This window comes from Oxyura jamaicensis, chromosome 4 (genome assembly GCF_011077185.1).
Source record: "Oxyura jamaicensis isolate SHBP4307 breed ruddy duck chromosome 4, BPBGC_Ojam_1.0, whole genome shotgun sequence".
In the NCBI taxonomy this organism is placed as follows: Eukaryota; Metazoa; Chordata; class Aves; order Anseriformes; family Anatidae; genus Oxyura; species Oxyura jamaicensis.
Genome location: NC_048896.1, coordinates 33920766 through 33946383, shown reverse-complemented (window position 1 = coordinate 33946383; position 25618 = coordinate 33920766). Strand labels below are relative to the sequence as shown.

Here is a 25618-nt window from a genome sequence, read left to right as displayed (position 1 = left end):
AACTGCCAGTTGTTGTTATCTGATGTCCCTGGTTGGATGTGACCAAATACCATGATACTGAAGATTGAAGGAGAGCTAGAAGTTCTCATGCAGAGCCAGAAAGCATCTGGTGAGCAGGGGATCAGCTGACAACCAGCTGTATACCCTGCTGCTACTGCATATGCTGAGGGGGAGAAGTACAGCCGTTAGGCTGGTCCTTGAAGCCCAGCAGCACAAGTTAACTGCTGTTCCTGCACGTGAGCAAGACCTGGCTGTGCCTGTTGCCTATAGACGTCAGCGTAGCAGTGTCTCAGACTTGGCATTGAGTATGTGTCCTATATTTTTTGTTAAGAGTTAAGTGTTTTTTTGTGTGTGTTTAAAGTAAATAGCTGATAAAATCTCTTGACTAGCATGTGCTTTTCAAGCATGAAAAATACAGGTGCATACATCACACCGTATTGGAACATAATGTAACCTTGAAAGTCAACCAGATTAAATCCTATTCAGATTACTCACAAAGAGATACCAGAGAAACTAGGAAATCTCTAGCAGTGATTATAGATATTCTGTTGCTTGGTGGTTTTCCTACTAAGTGGATATGCTTTATCCAGTGTGTCATTGTAGTTCATGCTGCTCATTCTTCATCTTTCATCTACTGCTCAAAAAATCTTGTTCTAATAAAATTATACTGAAATGCATGTACACCAAAGGAAGGAAAATAACTATATGCTTAACCATAAAAACGTAGATAAGGGAATGTGATTTTTCTCCTCTATTAAAATGTTGTAATTCAGTTGGTACAGAAGAGAGGCTGTACTAATAAAAACATATTAGATTAATGGCCTCTCACAAGACAAAAATCAGTCTGTTAACGCCCAGCTTCAGTCTGTGGTGCACAGTTAATGTGTTGCTCACAAATCAGAAATGAATAGTTAAAACTGAGGCCAACAAAAACATTTGATGCTGTCCAAGGACCAGCATAAACTGAAGACCGTGGGCCTATGTAGAAACAAAGTCTCCAGGAGAAATTGTCAGGCATGATATTTAAAAGCCTTTAAAAATTAGGGGGGAAAAAAAAAAAAGTTTTTAAATCTAGATGCTTAATATAGTAATTCACCCATTCAGTGTTCTCCAGTACATCTTTCTAATTGATTGAATGTTGTTTTTTGTTTTGTTTTGCTTTGTTTTGTTTTTTTCCTTGAAAATCCATTTTGGAGTCTATGTAGTCCCCTAACAGAGATTTTGATTTTCTATATTTATGTCAAAGTGTACTGCTACAACAGTAGAGAACTGAGAATGTTATTTTAGTATAGACAGTAGGGACCTGAGATAGGATGAGCAGCTTGAAGGGAGTTCAGAGGATGTGAGACAGGCAAGTAATGTTTTCCTGCAGTAAGACCGGTAGGTACTTGGCCTTCTACCTGGACAACCCCATCTGGGTTATTCTTGGTGTTTTGCTTGAAATTCTTGCAGTAGCACAGTCTGTGATGTGTAAAGTCTTTCACCATTAACACTTCTCAGTTTAATCCAGCAGAAAATTTTGAATATAGCTGGTTAGGGAGTTTGAGGCAGCTACATTTTCACTAAGGCTCTGCCTCCATAGGGAATACTGTGTAAAAGCCCATGATTTCCTATAAATTTATCTGGGAAGTACCTTGAAAAGCACAATAGAAAATTAATATGGATCAATACAAGTTACTAGACTAAGCTGCAGCACCCTGAAGCTGCTTGGCTTCAACCTGCATGGGGAGTTACTGCGTTATAAACCATAAGCATCATTTCCTAACTTCCTTGGTCTGTTCCCACTTTTCAGGAAGTCCTTGTGCCAGGCCTTACTTTGTGAGGCATGAGGAGTTAACCAAGATCTTGAAAAAGGTCACACCGTGTGTATCTCTCATGTACGGTATTTCTTAAAGAGGAGACTGTCTAGGCTGTCTTTGTGGACTGCAGCAGAGAGCAAAGAGTGGCCCCCAGATCTCTTGGGTCAACTCTTGTCGCTGCTACTGAAGCTTAATATTGCATCATGGAGCAGGCTGCCCACATGCACTTGGCGTAGCAGTTTATATGGGTCTCTTGGGCCCCATGTAACATCTCTGAGGCGTAATTAGTTTTGTTGTTTTTTTAGGGGGTTGTTCAGTTCGGAGGGATTTTTTTTTGGGGGGGGGGGGGGGGGCGTGGGGGGACAGCCAGCTGGAAAGGCGTCTGCACCATGAAATGCTGTGAGTGCCTGTTGTGTGCTCCAGGAGGTGACAGGAGGGTTTTGAAGGTGCCAGACCAGCTGGGATACAGTGGAGTCTGACCTGTGGCCTTTTGTGTTTGTGCTGTTTGAAGCAGGTCCTTGAGTGAACTGTCTTGTCAGTTGTGTCTGGGTTTCCTCATGTATTCGGTTTGGATGAGGAAGAGAACAACAGGCCTGAGCTGACAACACAGAAACACCCTTGCCTTTGAGATGTACAGCTGGTCTGATAAAAAAATGATAGCATGCACTTTGTCTAGATTGCAGTGTTTGCATAATGATGAAAAAATGTTTTATGAACGTATGTTGTGGGGTAAACTAAGGAAGGACTGCAGGCAACCTGATGTAAACATCTCAAAAATAAAAATAAATAAATAAATACAAAAAATGGAATTGGGAATTAATCATACAAACATGCTGTGAAAGGCAAAAATATTTAGAGAAGTCAACAAAAGCTATTATGGGCATTGGTCAGATCATCTAAAAATCAGCAGACTGTTTTAATAAGGAGCTGAAGTGTGACCAAGAATTTAAGAAAAAGACTGGGGTAGGAAAAATACAGTCTTTGTGTCTTATCAGAATGACTAATACAGTAGTTAGGTAAATAGGTTTTCAAAGCAATTAAGATGTTTGAAATGAAAAATACAGCAGCAATAAGACAAACATTGGCTGCCAGGTAACTGTTTTGAAAAGTCCAATAATGTTGAAATAGGAAATGAAAGTCAAGTATAGCAAAAAGAATCTGTTTTAAGGCTTTTGGAGGCGCAAAGACTTCTAAAAGCTCAATGCAATACATAGGGCTAGTAAACTTACAGCTATTGTGATCATAGGCACTGAAACATGCTACACATAGTGATGTGTAGATGCAATACTTAAATAAGCTAGGAGGCCAAATCCTGTAATCCTCACTAAACAAAAATCCCATTGAAGTCAGTAGAAGATTTGGGTGAACAAGGAATGTATAACTGGGCAATTAGAGACAAACTTGCAGCCTGACCTTGACTGGGTCTTTGTGCCTGTGATTAGCTGTACCCACAGCATCTGGGCACGTTTGTTTAAAAGCACAGACATTTTTAAAGAAATCTCCAAAAAATACAATTATGCCATAGTGAAATTTCTGGTTGCTCTAAATGACCAATGCGAATAATCACACAGACACGAATAAAGGCCACACTTGTCAAATCCAAGTCTTAGGGAATGGCAGAATTCTTCATTCTTTGTTCATTTCCTGCTCAGGCAAAGCAGGAATTTTACAGTGTTCTAGTTTTGTCCCTAATAATATAGGGAGACAGTTAAGTGACTTTTCAGAAATGGAAGACAGATTATTGTGTAGGATGTCAGAAATGATATCTGGGTAAATTAATAAAAGCATACAGCAACATCTGCCCTACATGCTTTTAAAGTTGTATTAATAATTGATCTTGTTATTGGTCTAAAACTATTTCAGAATGAAACAAAACATTCCTGAGGTTCATTCATTTACTTTTTTTCTCTCTCTCTTGCCATCCAAGTTAAAATAAAATTGTAAATAAATGAAACACTTTATTTTGAAGCAAAATTTAATTCATTATACTAGAAGTGTCATTCTGACTGCCAGTTACTGTAGTGGGATGTGTGTTCAATGTGTCTGAATCTGCTTTGTTTGAAAAGAGCTGCTGTCTGAAAGCATTGAAGAAATTGCAGTTCTTGGTAAAAGAAATCCTAGAAACGTGCACAGAAACAGACAGAAATTGTTTCGTGGTCTGTTCCTGTAAAGGGTAACCTCAGTGACTACAATGGGCTCTTGATATTAACAATTATATGCTGCAGATTCCAGTTTCCAGGACTGTGATCCTGCAAAAGCTTGTGCATGCCTCATGGTACGCACAATAAGCTACTGGGAAAAAAAGTTAAAGGAATCCTTCTACTACATCAACTTTGTACGCACATCTCTCTATTACGGTTTTATATGCAAATCATTATAAATAATCTCTGTAAATTGACTTTAGGAGATGGTTTCATATGCTTAAAAAAGACCTTCCTTAAGGGTTGCTGGTTGTGCTAGAAAACTTCAAATATCTGCATAAATTCTACTGCTTTGACGCTTCCTTCTGCTAAGATCTTAAAAATAAAAAGAATACTTTTATTTTGAGAAAGCTGAGAAGTGTGTTAGGATCTATTTTATTCAGAAAGTCCAGAGCTGTTTACTTTGATTTAATTTCTTCCTCTTGTATTAGAATATAAAACCATGATTAGAGGCCATCTGCACTTTCAAGTCCATCTGTCCCCTCAAGATGCATACCTTTACTTCTGAATAAAATCTCAGGGTGCTCAGAGCCTGAGATTGGGTGTTAGGGCGCACTGCCCTGGTACTAACCAACTTCTACTCTTCCACCTCTTTTCTGTCCTTACCCCCATTTTCCTTGGTACCCAGATTTGTGCATTTAAAGTTCTTCTGTCCAAGACACTGTGACCAGGTAAATACAAAATGCAGTGATCCAAAACAGGTTTACTTCACAAAATAATAGTTTATTTCTAAAACCAGATAAAAAGCTTATCATGAGAAAATACTTTAATTTAATGGGAAGATCTGGCATGTACTTAGCTTAATTTTAAACATCTTCCTTATATCTTTCCACAGACTTTGAAAAACTAGAACTTCTGTTCACCTTTCTTCTGCTCTCTGTATGCCTCCTTTTAATATATATAATCCGTATAAATCCATTTTCTTTTTCATTAGTTTCTAGGCCTGGATAAGAATGCTGGCAACTCAGCAAGATATTATAGGGAAAGTTGCAACTAATGCCACTATCGTGGATTTTAAGGTGCTGTATTATAACTTTTATTAGAGATCATATATATTCTTGCAATCCAGTGGATTGTTCAGGGCATACTTTGTAAACGTAAAAACTTCATTCTGTAGTCAAGACCTCTTCGAAAAGTCTTCCATGTTCAGCATTGGATTACTCTGTGTCCTGTCAGTATAAATTAGGGTCTTATTGAATAGTGCTGATGTTCCCTGACCTTTCTTAAGTGACATTACAGTACAATACACTGTTCAGAATAATTTAAGCCAAAAATAATGGGCAATGTATATTTGTCCTGATTTGGTTGCCTGAAAGGGAATTGTGAGCCAGTCTCAGTCTGCTTCTTGGATCTGCGGGTCTTGAGGATTCTTTTACCTTTCCCCATCTCTCATGCCTTGCTGACAAACCCCTTTATACCTGTCAGGTTTTACACGGTACAGTAAGCTTTCTCTTTCAATGATACAGAAGCGTTCTCTTTTTCTGATCAAAAAAAAAAAAAAAAAAGTGTTTTATTTTTCCTTCCCCTAGTACATAGGGGATGTGACAGCTTCACAGAACTACTGGTCTTTTACACTGTAGTTGCAATATAGTTATCCCATCAGAGAAAAGCATAAGTGGGTGTGCTTGGCGTCTTTCTTACCCCTTCTGTAGAGAGGAATACATGAGCTGATTGCCATCTCTGGAAGTGTGAATCTAGTAAAAGCTACTTAAACATAGGAGGAACACAATGGTGTCCTCGCATGCCAGGCTACTGTAGTTCTTAAATATTAAAGTGTTGAAGTGCTGTATTTACTTGTGTTTAAATAATTTGCTCTTAATGGAACAATATGGCTTTGTGTGTGGGTGAAGGCTTTGTTGTTGTGTTTTGTTTTTAAACTGCTTTCAATGTAATGTTGTACTTACAGGCTTGAGAATAAATCTTCTTCTCTTTGTACTGTTCTAATCCATTTCGAATTTTGGGATTAAGATAGGTCGTGCTTTTCTCTGTTGTCTGGCTATTTTTTTAATGCACCATCAAAGCACGAGCACAAAAAAATTACAGGCTCAGTGTCTAAACAAGTGCTTTTGTTTCTGTATAATTTCTCTGTAACAGATGTCAAATGGTGATCCAAAGAATGTTCCACACAGAATTTAGGATGGAACAAATTTCAAACCAGATTACCAGAATGGGCACAAATAGACGATGGATAGCAAGTCCTTTGTATTCTGTGCCTACCTACCTCAGGCTAATGAAATTCAGATGATCTCTTTATTTTGCATACATTAGCAAAGAACATTTCTATAAAATATTTGGGTAAGGGTTTGACAATAAAAGCAGCTTACGGCATTTTGTGTATTAATGAAATCTCAGAATGTAATCGCTTAGTTAGCAAAGACTTAGCTGTGTGGTTTGTTAGTCTGGCGTGTTACTTTGAGTTACTAAATATACTTCTTATGACTTTTGTAAAACAAACTGAAGAAACATGACACTAAATAAAAGAATCAGATGTTAATATAATCTTAATGGAATACACTTAGAAACCTGTGCATTTTACTAAATTTAAGAGTTTACAGGAACCTTTGTTTCTTTTTTCATTTATGAAAAATTTGCCAAGAGTAATTTAAAACAAAGATTTTGCAACTGGAATTACTATGTGGTAAATTGCTTATTATTCTTTTAACCTTTTTTGTTGAGCTTTGAGGTTTGTATTATGTTTATAATGGGCATATTTGTTGAAATAGACAATGTAACAAGGTAGGTGGTCTTCTAATTAATGTTTCTGTACAGATCTGTAAACTGTGTAAGGCTTGTTTAACAATACAGAAATCATGTCCTGTTAGATTAAGACATTTGTTTAGGAATAAAGTTCAGCTTTTTCTTTGAAATCCAATTGATCTTGTTTCATGGCCTGTGAAATCATTTATTTTAAGAACTGCTTTAAAAGTATAATTAATTCAAGAAATTTCTGTGACCTGTTGCTAAATATTTAGATTGTGGATTAATTATGTTTGCTCGGAGCTTTAAATAGTGATTTAAAAACTTGGTGAAAAGGAAAGTTACTTAGCAGTGAAAGAAATTATACAATGATGATAAGAGGTGACGTGTTCATATAATCCTTCTGTCCTATAAACGGCCACATTGTTAAAAATTCAAGAATAAACAGAGTTGAATTTAAAATTAAATACTGTCATCATGGTGAGAAAGTCCCAGATGATGTAGCCATATGCGTTCAACATAATTCAGAAATGTTCATAAGATCGTGCAATTTCTTATTCCAGCTGTTAGCAAAACCTCGTATGCGCTATCGATCTGTAGAATGGAAAGTATTACATGAAAATCTATACCAACTGACTTTTCGAAGTCCAGCACTTGAATTCTCACCTCTTTCTAGGGTCTAGGAAGTTTTCACACTGTGTGTGACCTGTACTCAAGTACTGTTCCAGAGTGGGCTGGCATTAGATTAAAATAAAGGGGTTGTGCCTTACCTTTCAATCTAGTAAATATCTGCTTGATAATTAAAAAGCCTTGAAATATCACTGCCCGTATTACATCTGCCAAAGTGATGACAGATAACTGCAGTGTTACAATGTTAATAGTTTTCTTCAGAAACCCTCTCTGTATTTGTTTGGTTTTACTGACAAAGCTAATGGCAGTTGCTAATAAAAGTCATCATAATACCAATGAAAGCTCACTAAAGACTGAAAATAAACAATCTTGTTATAAAATCAGGGTAGTTTATTCTTGTGTACTGATTTTAATGAGATATGTCTGACTGTTGGAAGGAAAACAAAAGGTTGCAAGGCATTTAAAACAGCCATATTCAAAAAATAAAAAAAATAAAAAATAAAAAGCACCCAACAAACCTACTTGTAACAGGCATTTTACCATTTTCCAATATAATAAGGTCCTATAACCAGAGTTTTTAGTCAAAGTTCAGTTTCTGTTCAGTTTCCAAGTACTTTATTCTTCAGAATTGAATGTTTCACTTTCCCCCTTAATTAAAAGTTGCTTATTTGGAATTGATTCTTCAAAATGAACATTATATTCACTCATATAAGCCATATTTATGTTATAGAAGTCATAAGTTATATGACTTACACTGACAGTCTGCAGTGATTACGTTGCAGGGGACGCAAGCCTGCTTATTTTGCTAGCCATCTCCTTTCTGGTAATGGCATTGTCTCTTAGCCTCCGTAATAACGCAGAAGTCATCACGATGTTTTCCGTTATTTTTAGTTTTCAAATGTGTTCTCCTTTCTTCTGATCATTCACCTAGTCCCAGTGATTCTTGCTATTTATCACCAGTGATCACTGTACCTGAAGATGACCAAGAAAATGCACGTATCTCTTCTGCTACAGAATGTGCTGCCTGGTGTCCGCAAGATTTAATCAGGTGTAAACTTTTCAGCAGCAGTAATCCAAATCCTTATTGATTCCCAGTCTATTTGTAATGCTAGTGGAAGCCCTGGTATGAATCTGTAAATCAGTTAAAGAATCTAGATGCAGCTGCACTTACACAACAAATGGTTATCGCACAAATTTCCATGACTGCAGTACAGCCTTTGGCCTTTAATTTGTATGCTCATCTAGTGCAAGCTCCTGAATAGTGAATAGAGTCTATTGAAAACAGGCATGATTTTCATAATTTATTTTGTAATTACTACTTGGTGTATCCCTAGAAATAGCCAGTAGGGTTTTGCTAACCACAAGTCGAAGGCTATTGCTGTGGAACAAAGCAAATTTTCAAAGAGGCTGAAGTGCATGGGAACAAAACCTTTTCTGTTGTTATAATGTAGTTGTGAAATTGCTTCAGAAAAGGTCATAAATATTCAGGGTCTGGCTATGGTGCTACCACCCTCTTTCTCAAAATTACTTTCCATTCCTTCAAGAATGGTGTTTAACACCTTTTCTTTTCTCATGTCTACACACACAATCGCATATTCAAAAACAATGGTCTATATTTTATGGATTTCTTTCACAGCACTGCGGCATTATGATCTCTACTTGTATCAGATACCATGTCAGCTACAACAGTGTCTTAATTGCTTAGGCTCATAGAAACCTGGGAGAATTGGCCACCTAAGACGAGCTTCTAAAGAAACCACTGAGCAGAGCGGGGAGTTGCTCTAGAAAGAGGGGAATGATCTTTCTCTCTCTCTGCTTCTCAGGGAAATCAGACTTAGATTAAAAAGTGGTATTTTCATAAGTAATTGCCATTGATTGGATAAAAGTACTGCCGTTTTATTAGGGAATGTTAAGAACTGTTGAGGAATGTATGTACTTTAGGAATAAGTACAAGCCAAGAAGTGTGTTTCAGAACCACAGAAGCACTGAAATGTTGACCAAAGGACCAAGAATAAATGCCTTTGTGCAAATATACAATCTTAGAATATTTTCCATCATTTTCTAAGAATATTGAGATAAAATATTTACTGAAAAGTGTTGATGCATATAAAAATTGGGTTTCCCACAAAGTGGAAATTGTACGCTAAACACTTAGATGCTTGTACTCATAAATAGAAGAAGATTACTAGTGAAATCCTAGGATTTTCTAGTAGTTTATCCTCACCAAAAATGCTCTGAACAAAATAAGATATGTGACTTATAGTACAGGAGTGAAACTTATGTAGTTTTAAGGTTGTCCTCATAGCCAGTGTAATTTTTAGTTTATTTTTAACAAATTCCGTCTTCCACATATCTCCTCAAACTCATTTATTTTTCCTTCCCCATCCATTTTACATATTTTACTTTTGTTTGTTTTGCTTGGTGTTATTCTTGGTATTTAAAATGCCAGAATGAATAAAGGTTATTTAAAGTGTAAGGTAGTTCATACCATTTTATTGATTTTCTACTTTCTATTTATTTTGTACTTTCATTCTTATTTGCTCTGTTTGTCCAATGCATTTTGTAAGCTCTTTTGGATCGGAGACTGATCTTTTTGATCAGAGAGATCTCTTTGCTGTTATCGTGATGTTCTGATTTAGTTCAAATTAGCTGCAATGGCGTTACTATTTCTTTAATCTGAAATTAAAAAAAAATGTGCTCAGTGTTAACATTTAATTTCAGTAAAGCACCGTTTTGCAACTGTATCCAACAGGAACTTTGAAGTTTGCAATTCTGGACAATCATTCCATTTTTCTAGTACCAAATCAGTGCATATGAGATGAAAATCAGGGCTATTCTGGCACTATTGTAGAGGGCAAACAAAAAAAGTTGATTTTAATTCTTAAGCATGGCTAAGACATTTTTTCTAATTAGCGTATTTTCTTTTTTTTAAAAGAAATCATATCAACTTCCAAAATATAGTGCTGAAATACATGAAGACTGCAATAAAATATTATGCAAGCGAAATGTTTATACATACTTTTGCAATATTTCCATTTGCTTGCACACTGTTTCAACATTGTAATTTAACTACTTGATTTTTACTGCATTTCAGTCAGTCAATAAATACAGTATATAAGCATATTAAAATGGAGGGTTTTATAGGCAGAATTTTCTTATTAAGATTTGTCAACAAAATCCTTGAAAATGTAGTGAGCTGACAACTATTATTGGAGCAGATGCATAAAGTACCATTATAGCACATTGCACCATCAATTATGTGTCATGCATTCTGCCAAATATTAAGTGTTCTGACCTTTGTTATTAATAATAGAGGCAGACACTGGGGACATGAAAGACAAATAACGTAATGCGTGGAAAATCTATTATAGATCTGATTTTATTAATGATTATGGAGTCTACTTTGTGTCCTGCCTCTCCTTTTGTTAGCTATAATTTTATGAAAAACTGGACATCCCATGTAGTGGAAACTCCCATTGTGAAAAACATAATTTGACAGAAAAAAATGTTCCTAAGTTAATTAATTCGTAATGAAAGAAATCTTGTCAGCAAGCTTTATTACTTTATTTGAAATATATGTATTTCTCATGTTCCTCTGTTCCTTAGTAAATAATGTGGAAGAAGTGAAATGAAGCAAGCTCATTTTTACTGTGTTCTTATATTCTTTTTATTTATTTATTTTTGTTATTTTTCTCAATATTGTCTGTCACCTTGTAGAGTATAAGATTTCGACAAAGCCTTTCACTAGAATATAACTTCTGGTATTTTCAGGTGATCATGAAGGACAAAATTGATAATACATTATTTAAAAAAAAAAAAAAAAAAGAAAAAATAAAAACAGTAGAAAGACCAATGAAAGGACAGAGATGAAGTGTTATAAAGTCAGTGATTCTGCTTAAAAACAAAAGAAAAAAAAAAACAACCCTCAACTGACTTGAGAAAGAGCAAAGAAAATAGAAAACATGAGACAGAGAAGACTCCTTTCCTCTGCAGCCACTGATTTCCAGTATCCATCTCGATGTAGGACAAAGAGCCCAGAACGTCTTTCTAGTAAAACCTTTGTAGTTGGTCCAGGATTTCATGTGGAGTGCACTGAAACTGCTTCATATGAAAAACAATGGACTGTGGACATTCAGAAAAAAGCATACTTTGGTCCTAACAGTTTTAGAACTGCTCTTACCAAAACACTTGTTAAGGACATCTTACTTTTAGACAATATAGTAATTGTTTAGTATTCTTTATTCTTTACTATTCTATTTGTTTATTTATTTATTTATTTAAGATTACATTGGGGAATAACAAGCTTAGTGACAGTAACTGCATATAAAAATAATATTTATTTCTAATATTCACCAATATGATCTCACATGAAAAATAAGAGCTCCTCTGGAGAACATTTTTTGTATTGTTACTTTCTTTGTGTCTTGTCATAAATTCTAAATAAGTATAAAAGGCTGGATTACCATTGTGTTTTGAGGTTTAAAATAATTTTTTGAGTGTGTCCTATGCTAAAAGCCTATTCACAACTTAAAGAGGAAATCATTTAGAATGGAAGAAAGGTATATAGAGTCAACAAGTTTTATGAAATTAACCAAAGTTTAGACAAAATAGGAAATGTTGCCAGACAACTCTTATATTGAGAAAAGCAGTTGCATTCTTAAGAAATTAGAATCTCTTTTTAACAGTTCTTAATGAACTAGTGTTTTTACTATGTGTAGCACACACTCTAATCAACCAAAATTTAACATTTAGCTTGATGTTCATGTTAACAATAAATTTTGACTGTCATGCAAAAATTAAATCACTAAAAGCTCCTTACGCTTATGTTTCTCTGAGCAGTTTGACACAGCTGAGAGTAATTTGACACAGTTCAAAAATATATCCCTTTCATAGACTTGCAGTGAATACACCAAACCGAAATCATTGAGCTGTGTGTCAAGGTAATATTGGAAACATATTCAAAACTGACATTCATCTATATGTATAATCCAGAACACTGCATATACTGCAATTAGTATACGTGCATGGTTTTCCTTCTCCTTTTCTTGCTAAATCTGAAGAGTAGAGAGAACAAAAGCCCTCTAGTCAATTAGTTAGTTTTCTATAGAATATTCATAAGTTTGAATTGAAGTTATCTTACAAGCAAATGGTTTTATAAAATTCAGCAGAAAATAATTCCAATGCAATTCACTTAAAAAAAAATAATCCCCATATATTCACACTTAAGATTATAGGCTATTTTGTAGGCAGATTGTTATTCTCTATCTGAGGCATTTGGAGACAATACTTTATTCAATTACATTCAGTACTTCATTAAAGCCACTTATTTCTTCATGCTTTCTTTTATTCACGCGTTTAACCCATGTATACTGAATTTGCTGTCCAGCTGGAAAGATATGACTTGATTTCCTCACCAGAAAGAATTTCATCAGCACAAATTATTTGTAGTAAATACAACCTCTTTTCTGCCACGTTATCTTTTCAACTAAGTCATTTTGAGTTTCAGTACTTACTTTTCTGGTGATTTAGGCCTGTACCTTGAATAACTGAAACAGCACTGGTTAGCATTTTGTCTGCAGCAGTCTATATTGTTTTTAGGAAGTCACCAAAGTGTGGAAGGTGCCAATTTCCTTTCTACTTCTTTGTCACCTCCATTTTCAGCTAGGATGCAGCTACTAGAAGACTAACAGTTTCCATCTCTATGCCTTCTATGTAATGGACTGGCATCCAGCCTTGTGACAGGATGCATGAGGAGCCTCCGTTCCGTGAGCTCCCATGACACATATATTACCATCACATGTCACTACAGTACAGTGTTTCAACAACTTGCTTCTGGTTACTCAAGGGGCATGTGCTGCAGGATGCTTGGGAAACTGCCTGACAGGAATGAGGCTACTCAAAATCCATTCTCTTTTGGAAGAGCCCTTAGAGATCATCCAGTTACAGTGCCCCTGCCGTGGGCAGGCACACCTCCCATTAGATCTGGTTGCTAAGGGACCCATCCAACCGGGCCTTAATACCTCCAGGGACAGCGCACCCACAGTTTCTCTGGGCAACCTGTGCCAGTGCCTCACCACCCTCAGAGTGATGAATTTCCTCCTAACTTCTAATCTAAATCTCCCCTCTTTTAGCTTAAAGCTATTCACCCTTGCCCTGTCATTATCTGCCTGAGCAAAAAGTTGCTCTCCATCTTTTTTATAAGCCCACGTTAAGTACTGAAAGACTGCAATGAGGTCTTTCTGGAGCCTTTTCTTCAGGCTGAACATCCCCAGCTCTCTTAGCCTTTCTGTGTAGGAGAGGTGCTCCAGCCTCATGTCTTCAGAGAGATGAAAGCAAGCAGACAGTGGCTGAAGTAGTTGTTTGTTAAGATTGGATTTTTTGCCTGTGATCCATGGATTGAGAACCTGTGTGGTGTCCTGCGAGGAGAGCAGGAGTGGTGGGAGCCCAAGATGCTCTGTGTTGCCAACTACGTTGCAGACAATGCCCAAGATACTGCTTACTGCATGCTTTGGGCCAGAGAAGGCCCTTCTTAGGGAGGCAAGGAAATAGATGAAGTCCTGAATGTGTGTTTCTGATAGCTTGATTGTGAAAATCTCTGAGACAAAGTAGTCTTGTCATAGCATTGTGGTTAGCAGGGCTTTAGTGATTTATTTATTTATTTTATTTGACCCACAACACTTTGATATATGAAATGATTTTGAAGTCTGCATTAGTTCCAGCTTCTGTAGTTATGGAAGTGAGTTCTGTGAGCCTGTCTTACTTACTCTGAGGCATTTCTCCTGGATTTGGTACCTGGTAAGAAAGTGGATGCTGCGCTGTGCGCCATTTTGTCTTTTTTTCTAGTTGTTTGTGAGATAAAAAGTAGTTTAGTAGTTTTGGTTTGTGTGAACTAGTTCAGAACTGGTTGCTTTACTTGGGAGCATTACTTGCTAGCTAATGAAAGCTAATTGGACAATTCGTCACTGAAGAACTGAATCACTGAATTGAGGGAATTTCTTATTTTCTTAATAGTGGAGTTTGACAAGGAATCTTGAATTTCAATTTCTATAGTTTCATGGTTATGGTTTTAGATGTACATTTTATTTACATTGTGTCTCTTGGACCAACAAAACAAGTTTTGCAGTAGTATACACAAAATCTACAGCTAGGCACTTTACCAAGCATACCTCTGTATTTTGTGTCTCATACTGCCATCTAAGGGTGATGTAAGCTGAGAAGGTGACTAAAGGTTCTTTTAATATTTTCTGCTTCTCTTTCCTTTAGGAATTCAATGATCTATGGGTGAGAGGGTGGGCAAGGAATCACAGCTGTCCCTTGATATTGTTTCAGCTAAGGGAATAGAGGAATCTTCTAGGAATCTTTGTAAATGAGAAATTAAAATGTAAATCCCAGTTATAGTCTTTTAAGAAAATTCCATTGCAATGAGTTTGTGTAAAAGCCAGCAAATAAGAAAGTGAGATTACCAGACTTGAGGCTTCTCTGGAAATAATATGTTATCAAGCATAGTACTCATAGAATCATAGAAGGGTTTGGGTTGGAAAGGACCTTAACAATCACCTACTTCTAACACCCCTGCCGTGGGCAGGGACACCTCCCACTAGATCAGGTTGCCCAAAGCCCCATCCAGCCTGGCCTTGAACACCTCCAGGAACGAGGCTTCTCGTGGCAACCTGTTCCTGTGCCTCACCACCCCCATAGTAAAGAAATTCTTTCTAATATCTAATCTAATTCTACCATTTTTTTAGTTTAAAGCTGTTACGCCTTGTCCTTAGTCCTGAAGAGTTTCAATTGAAAGTCTTAACTAGCAAGGGAGTATGCAGTTCAGATTCTTAAAGGTATCAAAATCCTTGACTCATTCAGATTTAAGGATTAATCCTTTATAATGCAAATTTGCTCACTAGGGTTTTCCATAAAAGGTTAAAAAAATCACATTAATTCTTTTCTTATTTTTCTAATTTTGCTTTCACCCTTTTTGTGGGTGTTTTCATTTTCCTGGACTTTTGGAAAATGAAAATAGTGTTAAAAAATAAATAACGTTAGCATCGTATCAATATTTTTGGATTTAAGCATTCCAAATTGTATCATGAAAACTTTTGTTTCCAGGAAAAAAATGCTTTGTTTTGTTTTTAATCTACAAATTGTACTTGGATAGGCATAATTCTACAGCTTCTTTCTCACACAGGTTTTTTGAACTACATGTATGATAAAGAATTACCGTCACAAGCAAAACATTTCAGTATTTGTCAATATAGTGTTATGTTGACATTGATTGTCAAAAGTGGTTTTTGTAATAAGGATCCCTTTGAGCAAAACTTTACAATACATGAGTTGTTTTTCAGGCTAGTTTCCAGCAAACCTTGTGTAACAGAGAAAGTAATTAATCTTACATCTTACTTTGACAGGCTCATGCAAGCAAAGACCTGGAAGAGCAGTTGCGATCTGTGTCCAGTGTGGATGAACTCATGACAGTACTTTATCCCGAATACTGGAAAATGTTCAAATGTCAGTTGAGAAAAGGAGGCTGGCAACACAACAGGGAACACTCTAGCTTTGACACAAGATCAGATGATTCAGTGAAATTTGCTGCAGCACACTATAATGCGGAGATCCTGAAAAGTAAGTACAAGTTATGAAATAGGTTATAACATGATAAATTAAAATCTGAAGGCTTGTAATTTATGTCAAAAATATGTTAAAAGTTCAGCATCATTAGTAAACCACTCTCAGCAGTTTGGTTCGATGTAATGGTTATTAAAAAAATCCTTTGTCGTCAACTTCCCATAGTGAAATGAATTGTTCCACAGAAGTACCTTTGGTATATCCATTCTCAGAAAGCTATAGACTGCTTTCTCGGCTCAGTAAATGTAGGAAATTGTTTCTCTTAAGATATGAGGAATACTGATTTGTAGAGGCTGTAAAAATTTTGTAAAAAGCAAAGAAGGGCTTCTTTATAGTTCAATTCAGTAGTAGTTCAATAGTTCAATTCAGTAACTGATTCTGTTCGTTTTCTGTAATTAAGTCATGGCCGATAATGTTTTCTTTTCTTACGTGTTTTGCTGGAGGAGGCCAAACTATCCACTTTTAACTTTTTCCTTTTACAAGAGGACAGTTGACTTATATTCAAACAAGAAAAAAACAGCTTTCAAACAAATATGTCAATACCCCCTTAATATTTTACGTGACCTGAAGCTTACAATTTAGCAAGTGCTTGCAGGCAGAGGAACACAGGATTTATAGCAGTAATTTTTGACATGATATTGGAAATCATGTACCTTAATGGAGCCCATTTTCTCTGAGTTGCTTACCAGAAACTGGCTCCATCAGAGAATAAAGGGCCTGTACAACTGCAAATCTCATGGCTGTTTAGTGTAACACTGCATTTGGCAAAGGCTGTATAACGCTATGTGAAATATTGGCCGAAATTTGTGTGGATGATCTGAGCATATATACCACCTTTCAGATTAAATCATGTGGTGTGCATAATAGCTAAATAATAGCTTTTTGCTCTAAATTACACTCTTGTAGTTAAGAAAGTGAATGTATTCAAATTAATTTCATGTTAAATGTGGAGACAGCAAATTTATTGTTTTTAATGTATAGTATGATCCCAATGAAGTACAGTGTGGCACCTGTTAAAGTTAATTTTTAGAACTGTGCAGGTACTTCTCTAGACTTCACTTAAGGTGGGACTTAACCCAAGCAAAGAAGGAACCCATGCAGCTTCAGCATCCACAGCTCCGTTGTAAATATGCCTCTGTTCCATGGCACATACCTTTGAGGAGGAAATTAGCTAGAAGTTAACACTGAACTATGTATATTTCATTGAATAAAAGGTGGGACTCTTGCAATACATATTCTGTTTCTAAGCATAAAAAATGCTACTAATTTACTGCAGAAGAGTATTATTTTTAAGCAGCTGCTTTATAACATATGAAATTCCCTATATTTTGGCAGGTATTGATACTGAATGGAGAAAAACTCAGTGCATGCCACGTGAAGTGTGCGTAGATGTGGGAAAAGAGTTCGGAGCAACTACAAACACCTTCTTCAAACCCCCATGCGTATCCATCTACAGATGTGGAGGTTGCTGCAATAGTGAAGGACTCCAGTGCATGAATATCAGTACAAATTACATCAGCAAGACAGTAAGTTCTCACTATTATTACAATCCAAGTGCTCCTTGCAAATCCATTTATGGTCATGCATACTTAAAACCTATTTATTGCAACTATGGGGAACAGTTAGGAAACAGTATAGGAAAAACAGCTGAAGATACTACTGCTGTGAAGATGTGAAGAAAATGCTTAACCCCCAATTTTTATTTTTATTTTTTTTAAAAAAAGATTATGATGTCCAGTTTTGTTATGACATTCTCTATTAAACTTAATTTTATTTGCGTGCTGTATTTAGCCTGTAATTTTGTTAGTGAAGACTGTATTAGGACATGTGCAGACAGGATTCACATTGCAAAGAAAGCCTTTTAGGAGCGGAACCTTGGCATATTAAGAGATACTAGTGTAAAGTAGCTTTTTGTTGTGTTTTCATGTAACTTCCTCAGGTATATGTCCAGTTTTTATTCTTCAGGACTAGTTTAAGGCTAGTGAACAGGTAAGAGTGTGCAGGGATTGTGCATTGAGCTTGTGAGCTTCTGTTAAAGGAAAAATATACATGTATTATTCTACTATAGGCAACTCTAACAATTATTACATCATCTTAAAACAATGTTTTCCACAAAATTTGTGTAAGAACAGTCATGCTTCAAAATGTTTGCTAGGGTATTTTGCTCTTGTTACAATATTTGGTCTTTTTGTTGGTTGTGGGCTTTTTTATTTTTTTTTTACTCTTCTTTCTAATGCTTTGAAGAAAACGGATTTTAGATTAAATCTAGCTTTCTTTTTCAACTAGATTCTTCTAGCTGAAGACATCTGTATGTATATATAAGTATGATATGTAACTGATTAGTCAATGATTAAATGGTAGCCCTTAGAAATATCATTCCCTTGTTGTGATAATCCTTATTGCTCTGAGCCTTCTTGAAAGAAGATTAAGAAAAGTGCAGAAAACAAAACAAAACAAAAAAACTTTTTTTTTAAATACATCTTCTGTCTTCATTTCTCACCAAACCTGTTTATGTAAAATGGTGTATTCTACCAAAAAATTTTAATCATAAGTTTGAACTAGTGCTAGACAGCCACACAGCACAGGGATAATGCAACTCAAATAGCTTTAACAAGGAAAACTAGAACACTGATACAATTCAGCTCCATAGATATTCCCCCAACAACTGTCCTAATTGCAGTTGCTTGAAATGTATATATTTTTCATGTTACAAACCAAGATATATGGCCAGATTATTATTATTATTATACGGCATATAAGAAGTTTAGCTTACCTGAAGAAAGGATGATCTAGTTGGAGACAGTTGTTGCATTTTGCACAGACTTCCTGGTCTTGGAATACATTGTAAGCTTTGGGTAAATAATCCCCGTTGATTCATCTTTCTTTTCATGCCTGTTGAGTGAATTCATTAGTCATTTTTTTGCCTACCATAAAATATTTAGATTAGTACTGAGTTTCTTTCTAAGTTTGTGATGTCATTGGTGATGATACGATACAGGCGTATTCAAGGATTTGAGAGACTCTGAAAAGGAAAATGTTACAAGGCTTGTCAGAAAGAAGAGACAACAGCTTTGTTTTGTTTTCTTACCTATTCTGTAAAAGCAAGCAATATAATCTCAGGTTTCTATCTTGCTTAAAAAAAAAGGGTATCAAAAAATGGGTATCAGCTTTAATCATAATTAATTAAAAAGAAAAGAGCTAAGCATAGAAAATACTTTTATGGGGATCAAATCATTGATTGGCAGGAGAATGGTCTGGGTCAGCTGTTCCCAGGTTGGCTTGTGGAACACTGTGGTGGTCCAGAGAGAGTTCAACAGTTCTCCAGTGCTGGCTGTGCTTCTCCTTTCTAGCTACTTAACTTTATTAAGAGAAAAATAGAAAAATATTCAGCTTTGCTTTTAATACCAATTGTTTCAATAACAACTGTTTTTGTAATTGCTAAGGGGTGTTTATACAATCACGATTGGTACATGAGACAGTTTCTTAAGATGTGGTACAAGGTCTATGAAAACATTTGAAGATTAGGCTAATTCATAAAACACAGTAGGTCGTTTTCTTCTCCTTTATCTATGACACTGCAATAGCCCAGGTTTGTAAGTGGTAGCTTATTTAATAAAGGTCTGTGAGGAAGGTGGTTGGATGGGTTTTGATTGTATTTTGGTTTTGTTTTTTTGATTATTTTTTTTTTTTGGTCAGTTTGGGTGGTGGTGTTTTTTTTCCTAAATTGTTATTGATCGTATTTCAATTCTCTGTTTCTATGACACAAGTAATTCAACAGCAGTTACAAAGATTGGAACTACCTGGTGCAACAATAGCCTGTCCCTGAGCTGTATTTTTTGTATGCCCCACCTAGAAGTCTTACTTACAGGGTGAAAGGAAGCAGGGAGCAGATGTCAAAAAGCCATCTCATTCCATTTTTCTCCTTGGCTGGCAGGATGGACAGTTTTTTGGCTTCTTTCACATTATTTGATGTAAAGATCCTAAATCTTTTTTCATGGTTACAGTAATAATCCCTCAAGGGAAAACATCTTTCCAAACAGTTTGAGATGAGATTTAGAGGAGCTTTTCTCACAGGAAACAAGCTAGCAGCTTGAAATTGTTTGCCATATTTGAGATGTACATGACGGTCCTTTATACAATTTGGAGATGCATGTGTCACAAGATTTTTCAGTCATTTTGAACCTTACCATTTATGTCTTTTCCCATGCATTTTTCTGTATTAGACTGGTGATCATAATGATAGAGTGTAGCTACTATTAATAGTGTGAGATAAATCAATATGTTTTTTGTTAACATTTCTTGGAAAAAAATGATTCTAATATAAGAAGATAAAATAAGGAACCCTAGCATGCTAAACATTTATGAAATATATTGTTTCAATAAGTTACCTGTTATTTTATCTGACATAAGCCTTGAAATACTGTTTGTTGGTGATTTTTTTTAAAAAAGATAGTAAAATAAATAATGATATTATATGATTTCTCACATAACCTATTTTCATTCTTTCCAGCATAGAGATGTTTAGAGTTTTGACATCAAACAGCCTTCTATCCTTAGCTTGAAAATCTCTCTTGACACATTGTGCTCTGTTACGTCAGTTATATTTGGCTAGCCTTACTAACAGTTTAGGAAGTACAAAGATCACAACTGATAGAAACTGAGAGTCAATCAATGTAAGGGAAACTTGCCAAAATAAACCAGTCCATCAGAAAAGCATAATGTGGTTAATGTAAATCTGGGAAAAAAATCATACATAAATCCTATATTGTAAAAATATATAGAATGATAAGTAAGCTTCCCTCATATTGATATGAAAAAAATAATTATTTTATATTTCAGAAGTCACTGGTGATAATTTCATGTGTGCTGATACAATGACACGTATTATGATACTGCTGAATAAGTTAATTTAGCCACCAAAGCAAAGAAATACTTTGTACAGAAATCAACTGTTTTTTTTCTGGAAAGTATGGCGTGAACTCCTGCTAATCTGAAGAAAGGAAGTATCCATGCAGTGAATACAAACTACATGCTTTCCTAATGATTAGTGAGGATGAATATATGGAAATATTTGTTTGACTGGAAAGCTGATGGCTTTTTTGATCAAGCATTGGGAGATTCATGTCTGCTGTTGGATTTATTATTATTATTTTATTTTTTAATGTTAAAATCATTCTGAGCTCCAAGTTGCCCCACCCTTGTTTCTGTTCTCCACTCCAGCTCTGTAAATGGCTAAAGGAAGAATTGTGCCAGTGTGGGAACTAGAAAGAGTCTTCTACGTGGTGATCTGCAGTACCACACAGTTCTGGCCTGGAAGCTCTTGCAAGAGCAGTAAAGAAATAATGAGGTTGAAAAGAAAAGGGGACTGATGCACATGGCATCACAGTAATTGCAGAGTGCCAAAGGCCATTTGGGTTCGATGGAACAAGTCAGGGCCACCTTTGCCCTGTCTTCTCTGACTGTACTTCTCACTCGAGAAGTATAGCATGGAGCACATGCGCTGAACTTCAAGGATTTTTAAAAAATTACAATTAAAAAAAATGAAAATTCAGGAAAAAATTGTTTGATAATTGCATGTGTGATTCTAGAAGGGATCTAATTATCCTCTTACCTTTGTATTAGTCTGAAAAGTTCTTTAATTACATACTTGTCTGTACCAGGAGGTGGAAAATACAAGCATAAGCAGCTGACATTCAGGTCTGTAGGACATGTGTTTTAGTTTTGGCTGGTGCAGTGGAATGAAGGATAACTATTTAGCCTAAAATACACCTGATTACAGGTTGTGTCTGAGGTAGAGAAATTTACCATTGAAATTACAGGTCTCCTCTTGTGGGAGGAGAAAAAATCAAAACTGCCTTTTCAAACCTTTTAAAGTACATGTAGTGTATGTATTTTAGTGTTGTTCTTTGTGAATAAAATGAGTTTAATATTATGCGTATTCTGTAATTAAGACATTATGAGTTCAAGATGACCAGATATCTCTTGTTGACATTGAAAAGTTATAAGAAATATATTCTATAAGAAATATATTAAGAAATATATTAGACAGTGAACTAACTACTTGACTTTTTGCTTCAAATCAGTCCGATGGAGAATAAAAAGTAACTAAATGCCCAGAGATTTGTAAAAATATTTATGGACTATAGCAGTAGACTCTAAGTCTGTAGTCCAAATGTACAAAGAAAAATGACCTTTCTTTGAAGATGAGCATTTCATGTTTGGCTACGTTGAAAGATTTATGATGGGGAAGATACTATATTTGAAGTATTATCTGTAGATAGATTTGTGTATGCTCATTTATGAGAAAGGTTATCATTTTCTCTGTTTTTTTTTTTTTTTTTTAGTGTTGTGCTCAGATGAATTTAGTCAAAAAATCAGTCTTGTAAGATGATCTTTAGATTCTGTTTTTATTAATGCAAAATAATAGCTGTAGAAGTCTGTAAAAATACGGTACATAAAAATCGTACTTTTCTATAAATATAAATATCCAGTGATAAATTTGCAAGTGTCTTGCAGGGATAACCAAATCAGTCACAACTGGTGAATTTACCTGACCTCATAGAAGATGTATCAGGTTTTGGTCTAAATTTAAAGACTATTCCTTGTTTGTTTGTGGTTGTTTGTTTATTTGTTTTAATTAACAAGAGAAAGCCAGCATTAATAAAAGTATAGAACCTGTTTATTTGTTCCTGCACAGGAAAAAAAACAACTAAATTGCAAAAACAGGTGCATATGGTTACTGAGGGAAACTATTGTACAGAGATCTCACTAGAAATATTTATAGAATCGAGTTATGTAAAGTGTGCATTATCATGTGTCAGGGTGAGAGAGCTGGATCTGTTTAGCTTGGAAAGGAGAAGACTGAGGGGAGACCTCATCAATGTGTATAAATATCTGAGGGGAGGATGTCAAAGGATGGAGCCGGTCTCTTTTGAGTTGTGCCCGGTGAGAGGACAAGAGGCAATGGGCACAAACTGAAGCACAGGAAGTTCTGGCTGAATATGAGAGGACACTTCTTTACTGTGAGGCTGACAGAGCACTGGGACAGGTTGCCTGGAAAGGTTGTGGAGTCTCCTCTGGAGATACTCAAATCCCACCATGCTGTTCAATGTGCTCTAGATGATCCTGCTCAGCAGGAAGTTGGACTAGATGACCTTCAGAGGCCCCTTCCAACCTCGGCCATTCTGTGATTCTGTAGAAAGCAAAGCACTTTTTTTCAACATAAAATGACAGTCTCGTCGCTGATTTTCACAGTAGCCTATCTGATAATTAACACTTCTATTATTAAATATAGTCCTAATGCTTTGAAAAGTAAATGTAAAAATAACCATTAGTATCTGAAGAGACTTTGATAAAAAGATGGTACCTGAAGAAGAATCAGCTTTAAGATCTACAGTATATTTAGTAGATACGTAAGATTTAATGATAACTTAACATGTGATGTTGATCAATAATTAAATCATATTTTCTTGTACCGTAGACATGGAAAAAGTTGTGATGGGAAGGAAATGCAAATCTCTCATTCTATATACAGGATATATTTTTCTATTCTGTATGTATATGCTGTGCAAGGAAAAAGGATATCAAGTCATCTTGATAATAGTTAGTGGAAACAATAGAAAATACATATTCTTAAAATGAAGTTCTGTAACCAAAACTTTTTTAAAAATCCACATAGTATCAATTACTGCTCTGATTTTGGCACAAAATTATTGCTTTAATAACACGATAGTTTTTATTCAAAAGTAAATGATCTTGTTGCAATTTACTGTACAAGGCTCTTCAATCTTTTTGTGAAAAGGAAAAAGAAAAGGAAAAAACATAATTTATACATACTGTCATGTTCAATGGTAAACAATTATAGTTTAAGCAGCCTAGTGTTAGGAGTACCCAATTTACCCCATTGGGTAAACTACCCCACTGGGTAATTACTTCATTGTCACTCTCAGTCTAACTTTGGTATTCTTTAATAATAGGTGACATTGTCTATGCCAGACACCTGACTCAGCTTGATGTGTTATTTTTACTTTCTTGTTTTTTTGCTTTAAAACTTCAGAAAAAGTGATGGTTCTGCTTCTTAGACCAGAATGAGAGAAAATCATAGAATCATTCAGGTTGGAAAAGACCTCAAAGATATCTAGTCCAACCTTGAACCTAGTACAAAAGTCCAACGCTAAACCATGCTACTATGTTGTACATCTACACATTTCTTGAAGACCTCGAGGTACGGTAACTCACCTGCTTCCCTGGGCAGCCTATTCCAATGCCGCACAACTCTTTCAGTAAAGAAATTTCCCTAATATCCAACCCTGATGCAACTTGAGGCTGGTTTTCCCTCATCTTACCACTTGGTGCTTGAACAAAGAGCCTGATCCCCACTTTGCTACAACCTCTTTTAAGGTAGTAAGTAAGTACTCATAGTACTGTAAGTACTCATAGGACCTATTTTCTAGATCCTTCACCTTCACCAGCTTCGTTGCCCTTCTTTGGACACACTCCAGCACCTCGATGTTCTTCTTGTAGTGAGGGATCAACATAAAATGATACTTAAAGAAAATTAAAGGGGCCAACAAAACTAAATTAGGATTTTTTTATTTTTCTCTGGAAAAGTTGTAGTGTTTCCTGGTTTTAGGCAAAGTATATGACACTTGTTCATTTGTGTTAGGAATATGTGTTTTGTTTTCTTCAGGACCATCTGCTTGTTCTCAGGCCTGAAAAAAAATGTTTTTTTAAGACCTAGGAGATGCACAAAACTGGAGAGTTGGAATTATTTGTGACTAGAGCACTTTATAAATTAGAGTTGAACAACTATGCAGTTTCAGATATAGACACCTAAATCATTTTTAAAGGAGAACCTGTCATTAATATATCTACCTTTATCATGTTGGGAGGGGAGAAACCTGGCTGATTCAGGAGCTGGGACAAGATTTGCATGTGCTAAGAGTTATGTTAAGGAGCCCAAAAACGGAAGGGAATTGAGCTTTGCAGGCTGGCTGGATGAAAGAAAAGCTATGTTTGGGCGGAAGTGAGGGGAGGCTGGCATGCAGAATCATACTGGGTGTAGACCTAAGGAGACAAGGGCTGAACACAGTGCTTTGTAGAGGAATACCAGGAGGGGTGAGAAAGACTGAAAGACCTGCAGGCTAGTTGTCTGTTACAAAACAGCCTTAGACTGGCTGAATGGAATGTGTTCTGTGTTTTATAGCTGTTCTTCGGTTGTGTAGAGATTCCATTAGTATTTGTGATATACTGATATATACAGTATGTTACTGATATATGTTGACAGTATTAGCTTATGTGGAAGAGGCTGGAACAGAGCTTTAACTGTAATTATTTTTTTTTCATGTTATATACACATGCACACACACACACACACACACACACACACATATATATAAATACGATACTCTAGTTATCACACATTGCTGTGGTGGTTGTTTTCCATCAGTTTCCTGACCTTAATGTAGTGTTGGTAGCATGTAAATACAGAACAGCATGGGCAAGTTGAGTCTAATTTTTTCTTTTAAATTTTGAGTATTTGCCTCTAACTCTAGTAATACTCATTGCATGTACTTTAATTTGCTGTTTAATGTACTATAATTATTCACATATTTCTCAAAACTTTAAGCCATAAAAGCTCTCCACCTTGAAAAAAAACCTACCTTAATACCT

The 25618-nt window shown here is 35.7% G+C and overlaps 1 protein-coding gene and 1 long non-coding RNA gene across 2 annotated transcripts in view; one reads left to right on the top strand and one right to left on the bottom strand.

The window, feature by feature from the left end:
• The window catches only part of VEGFC (vascular endothelial growth factor C), a 76376-nt gene that overhangs the window by 36934 nt on the left and 13824 nt on the right, over positions 1–25618 (top strand). Inside the window, 2 exon segments of the mRNA XM_035325309.1 lie at positions 15730–15943; positions 17282–17472. Coding sequence (XP_035181200.1) covers positions 15730–15943; positions 17282–17472 — 405 coding nt within the window.
• Positions 16311–19315, bottom strand: LOC118166405. Its single transcript, XR_004750480.1, has 3 exons — positions 19162–19315; positions 18720–18838; positions 16311–17099 (listed from the first exon to the last, which is right to left on the bottom strand). It is a non-coding gene; the product is annotated as an uncharacterized LOC118166405 (long non-coding RNA).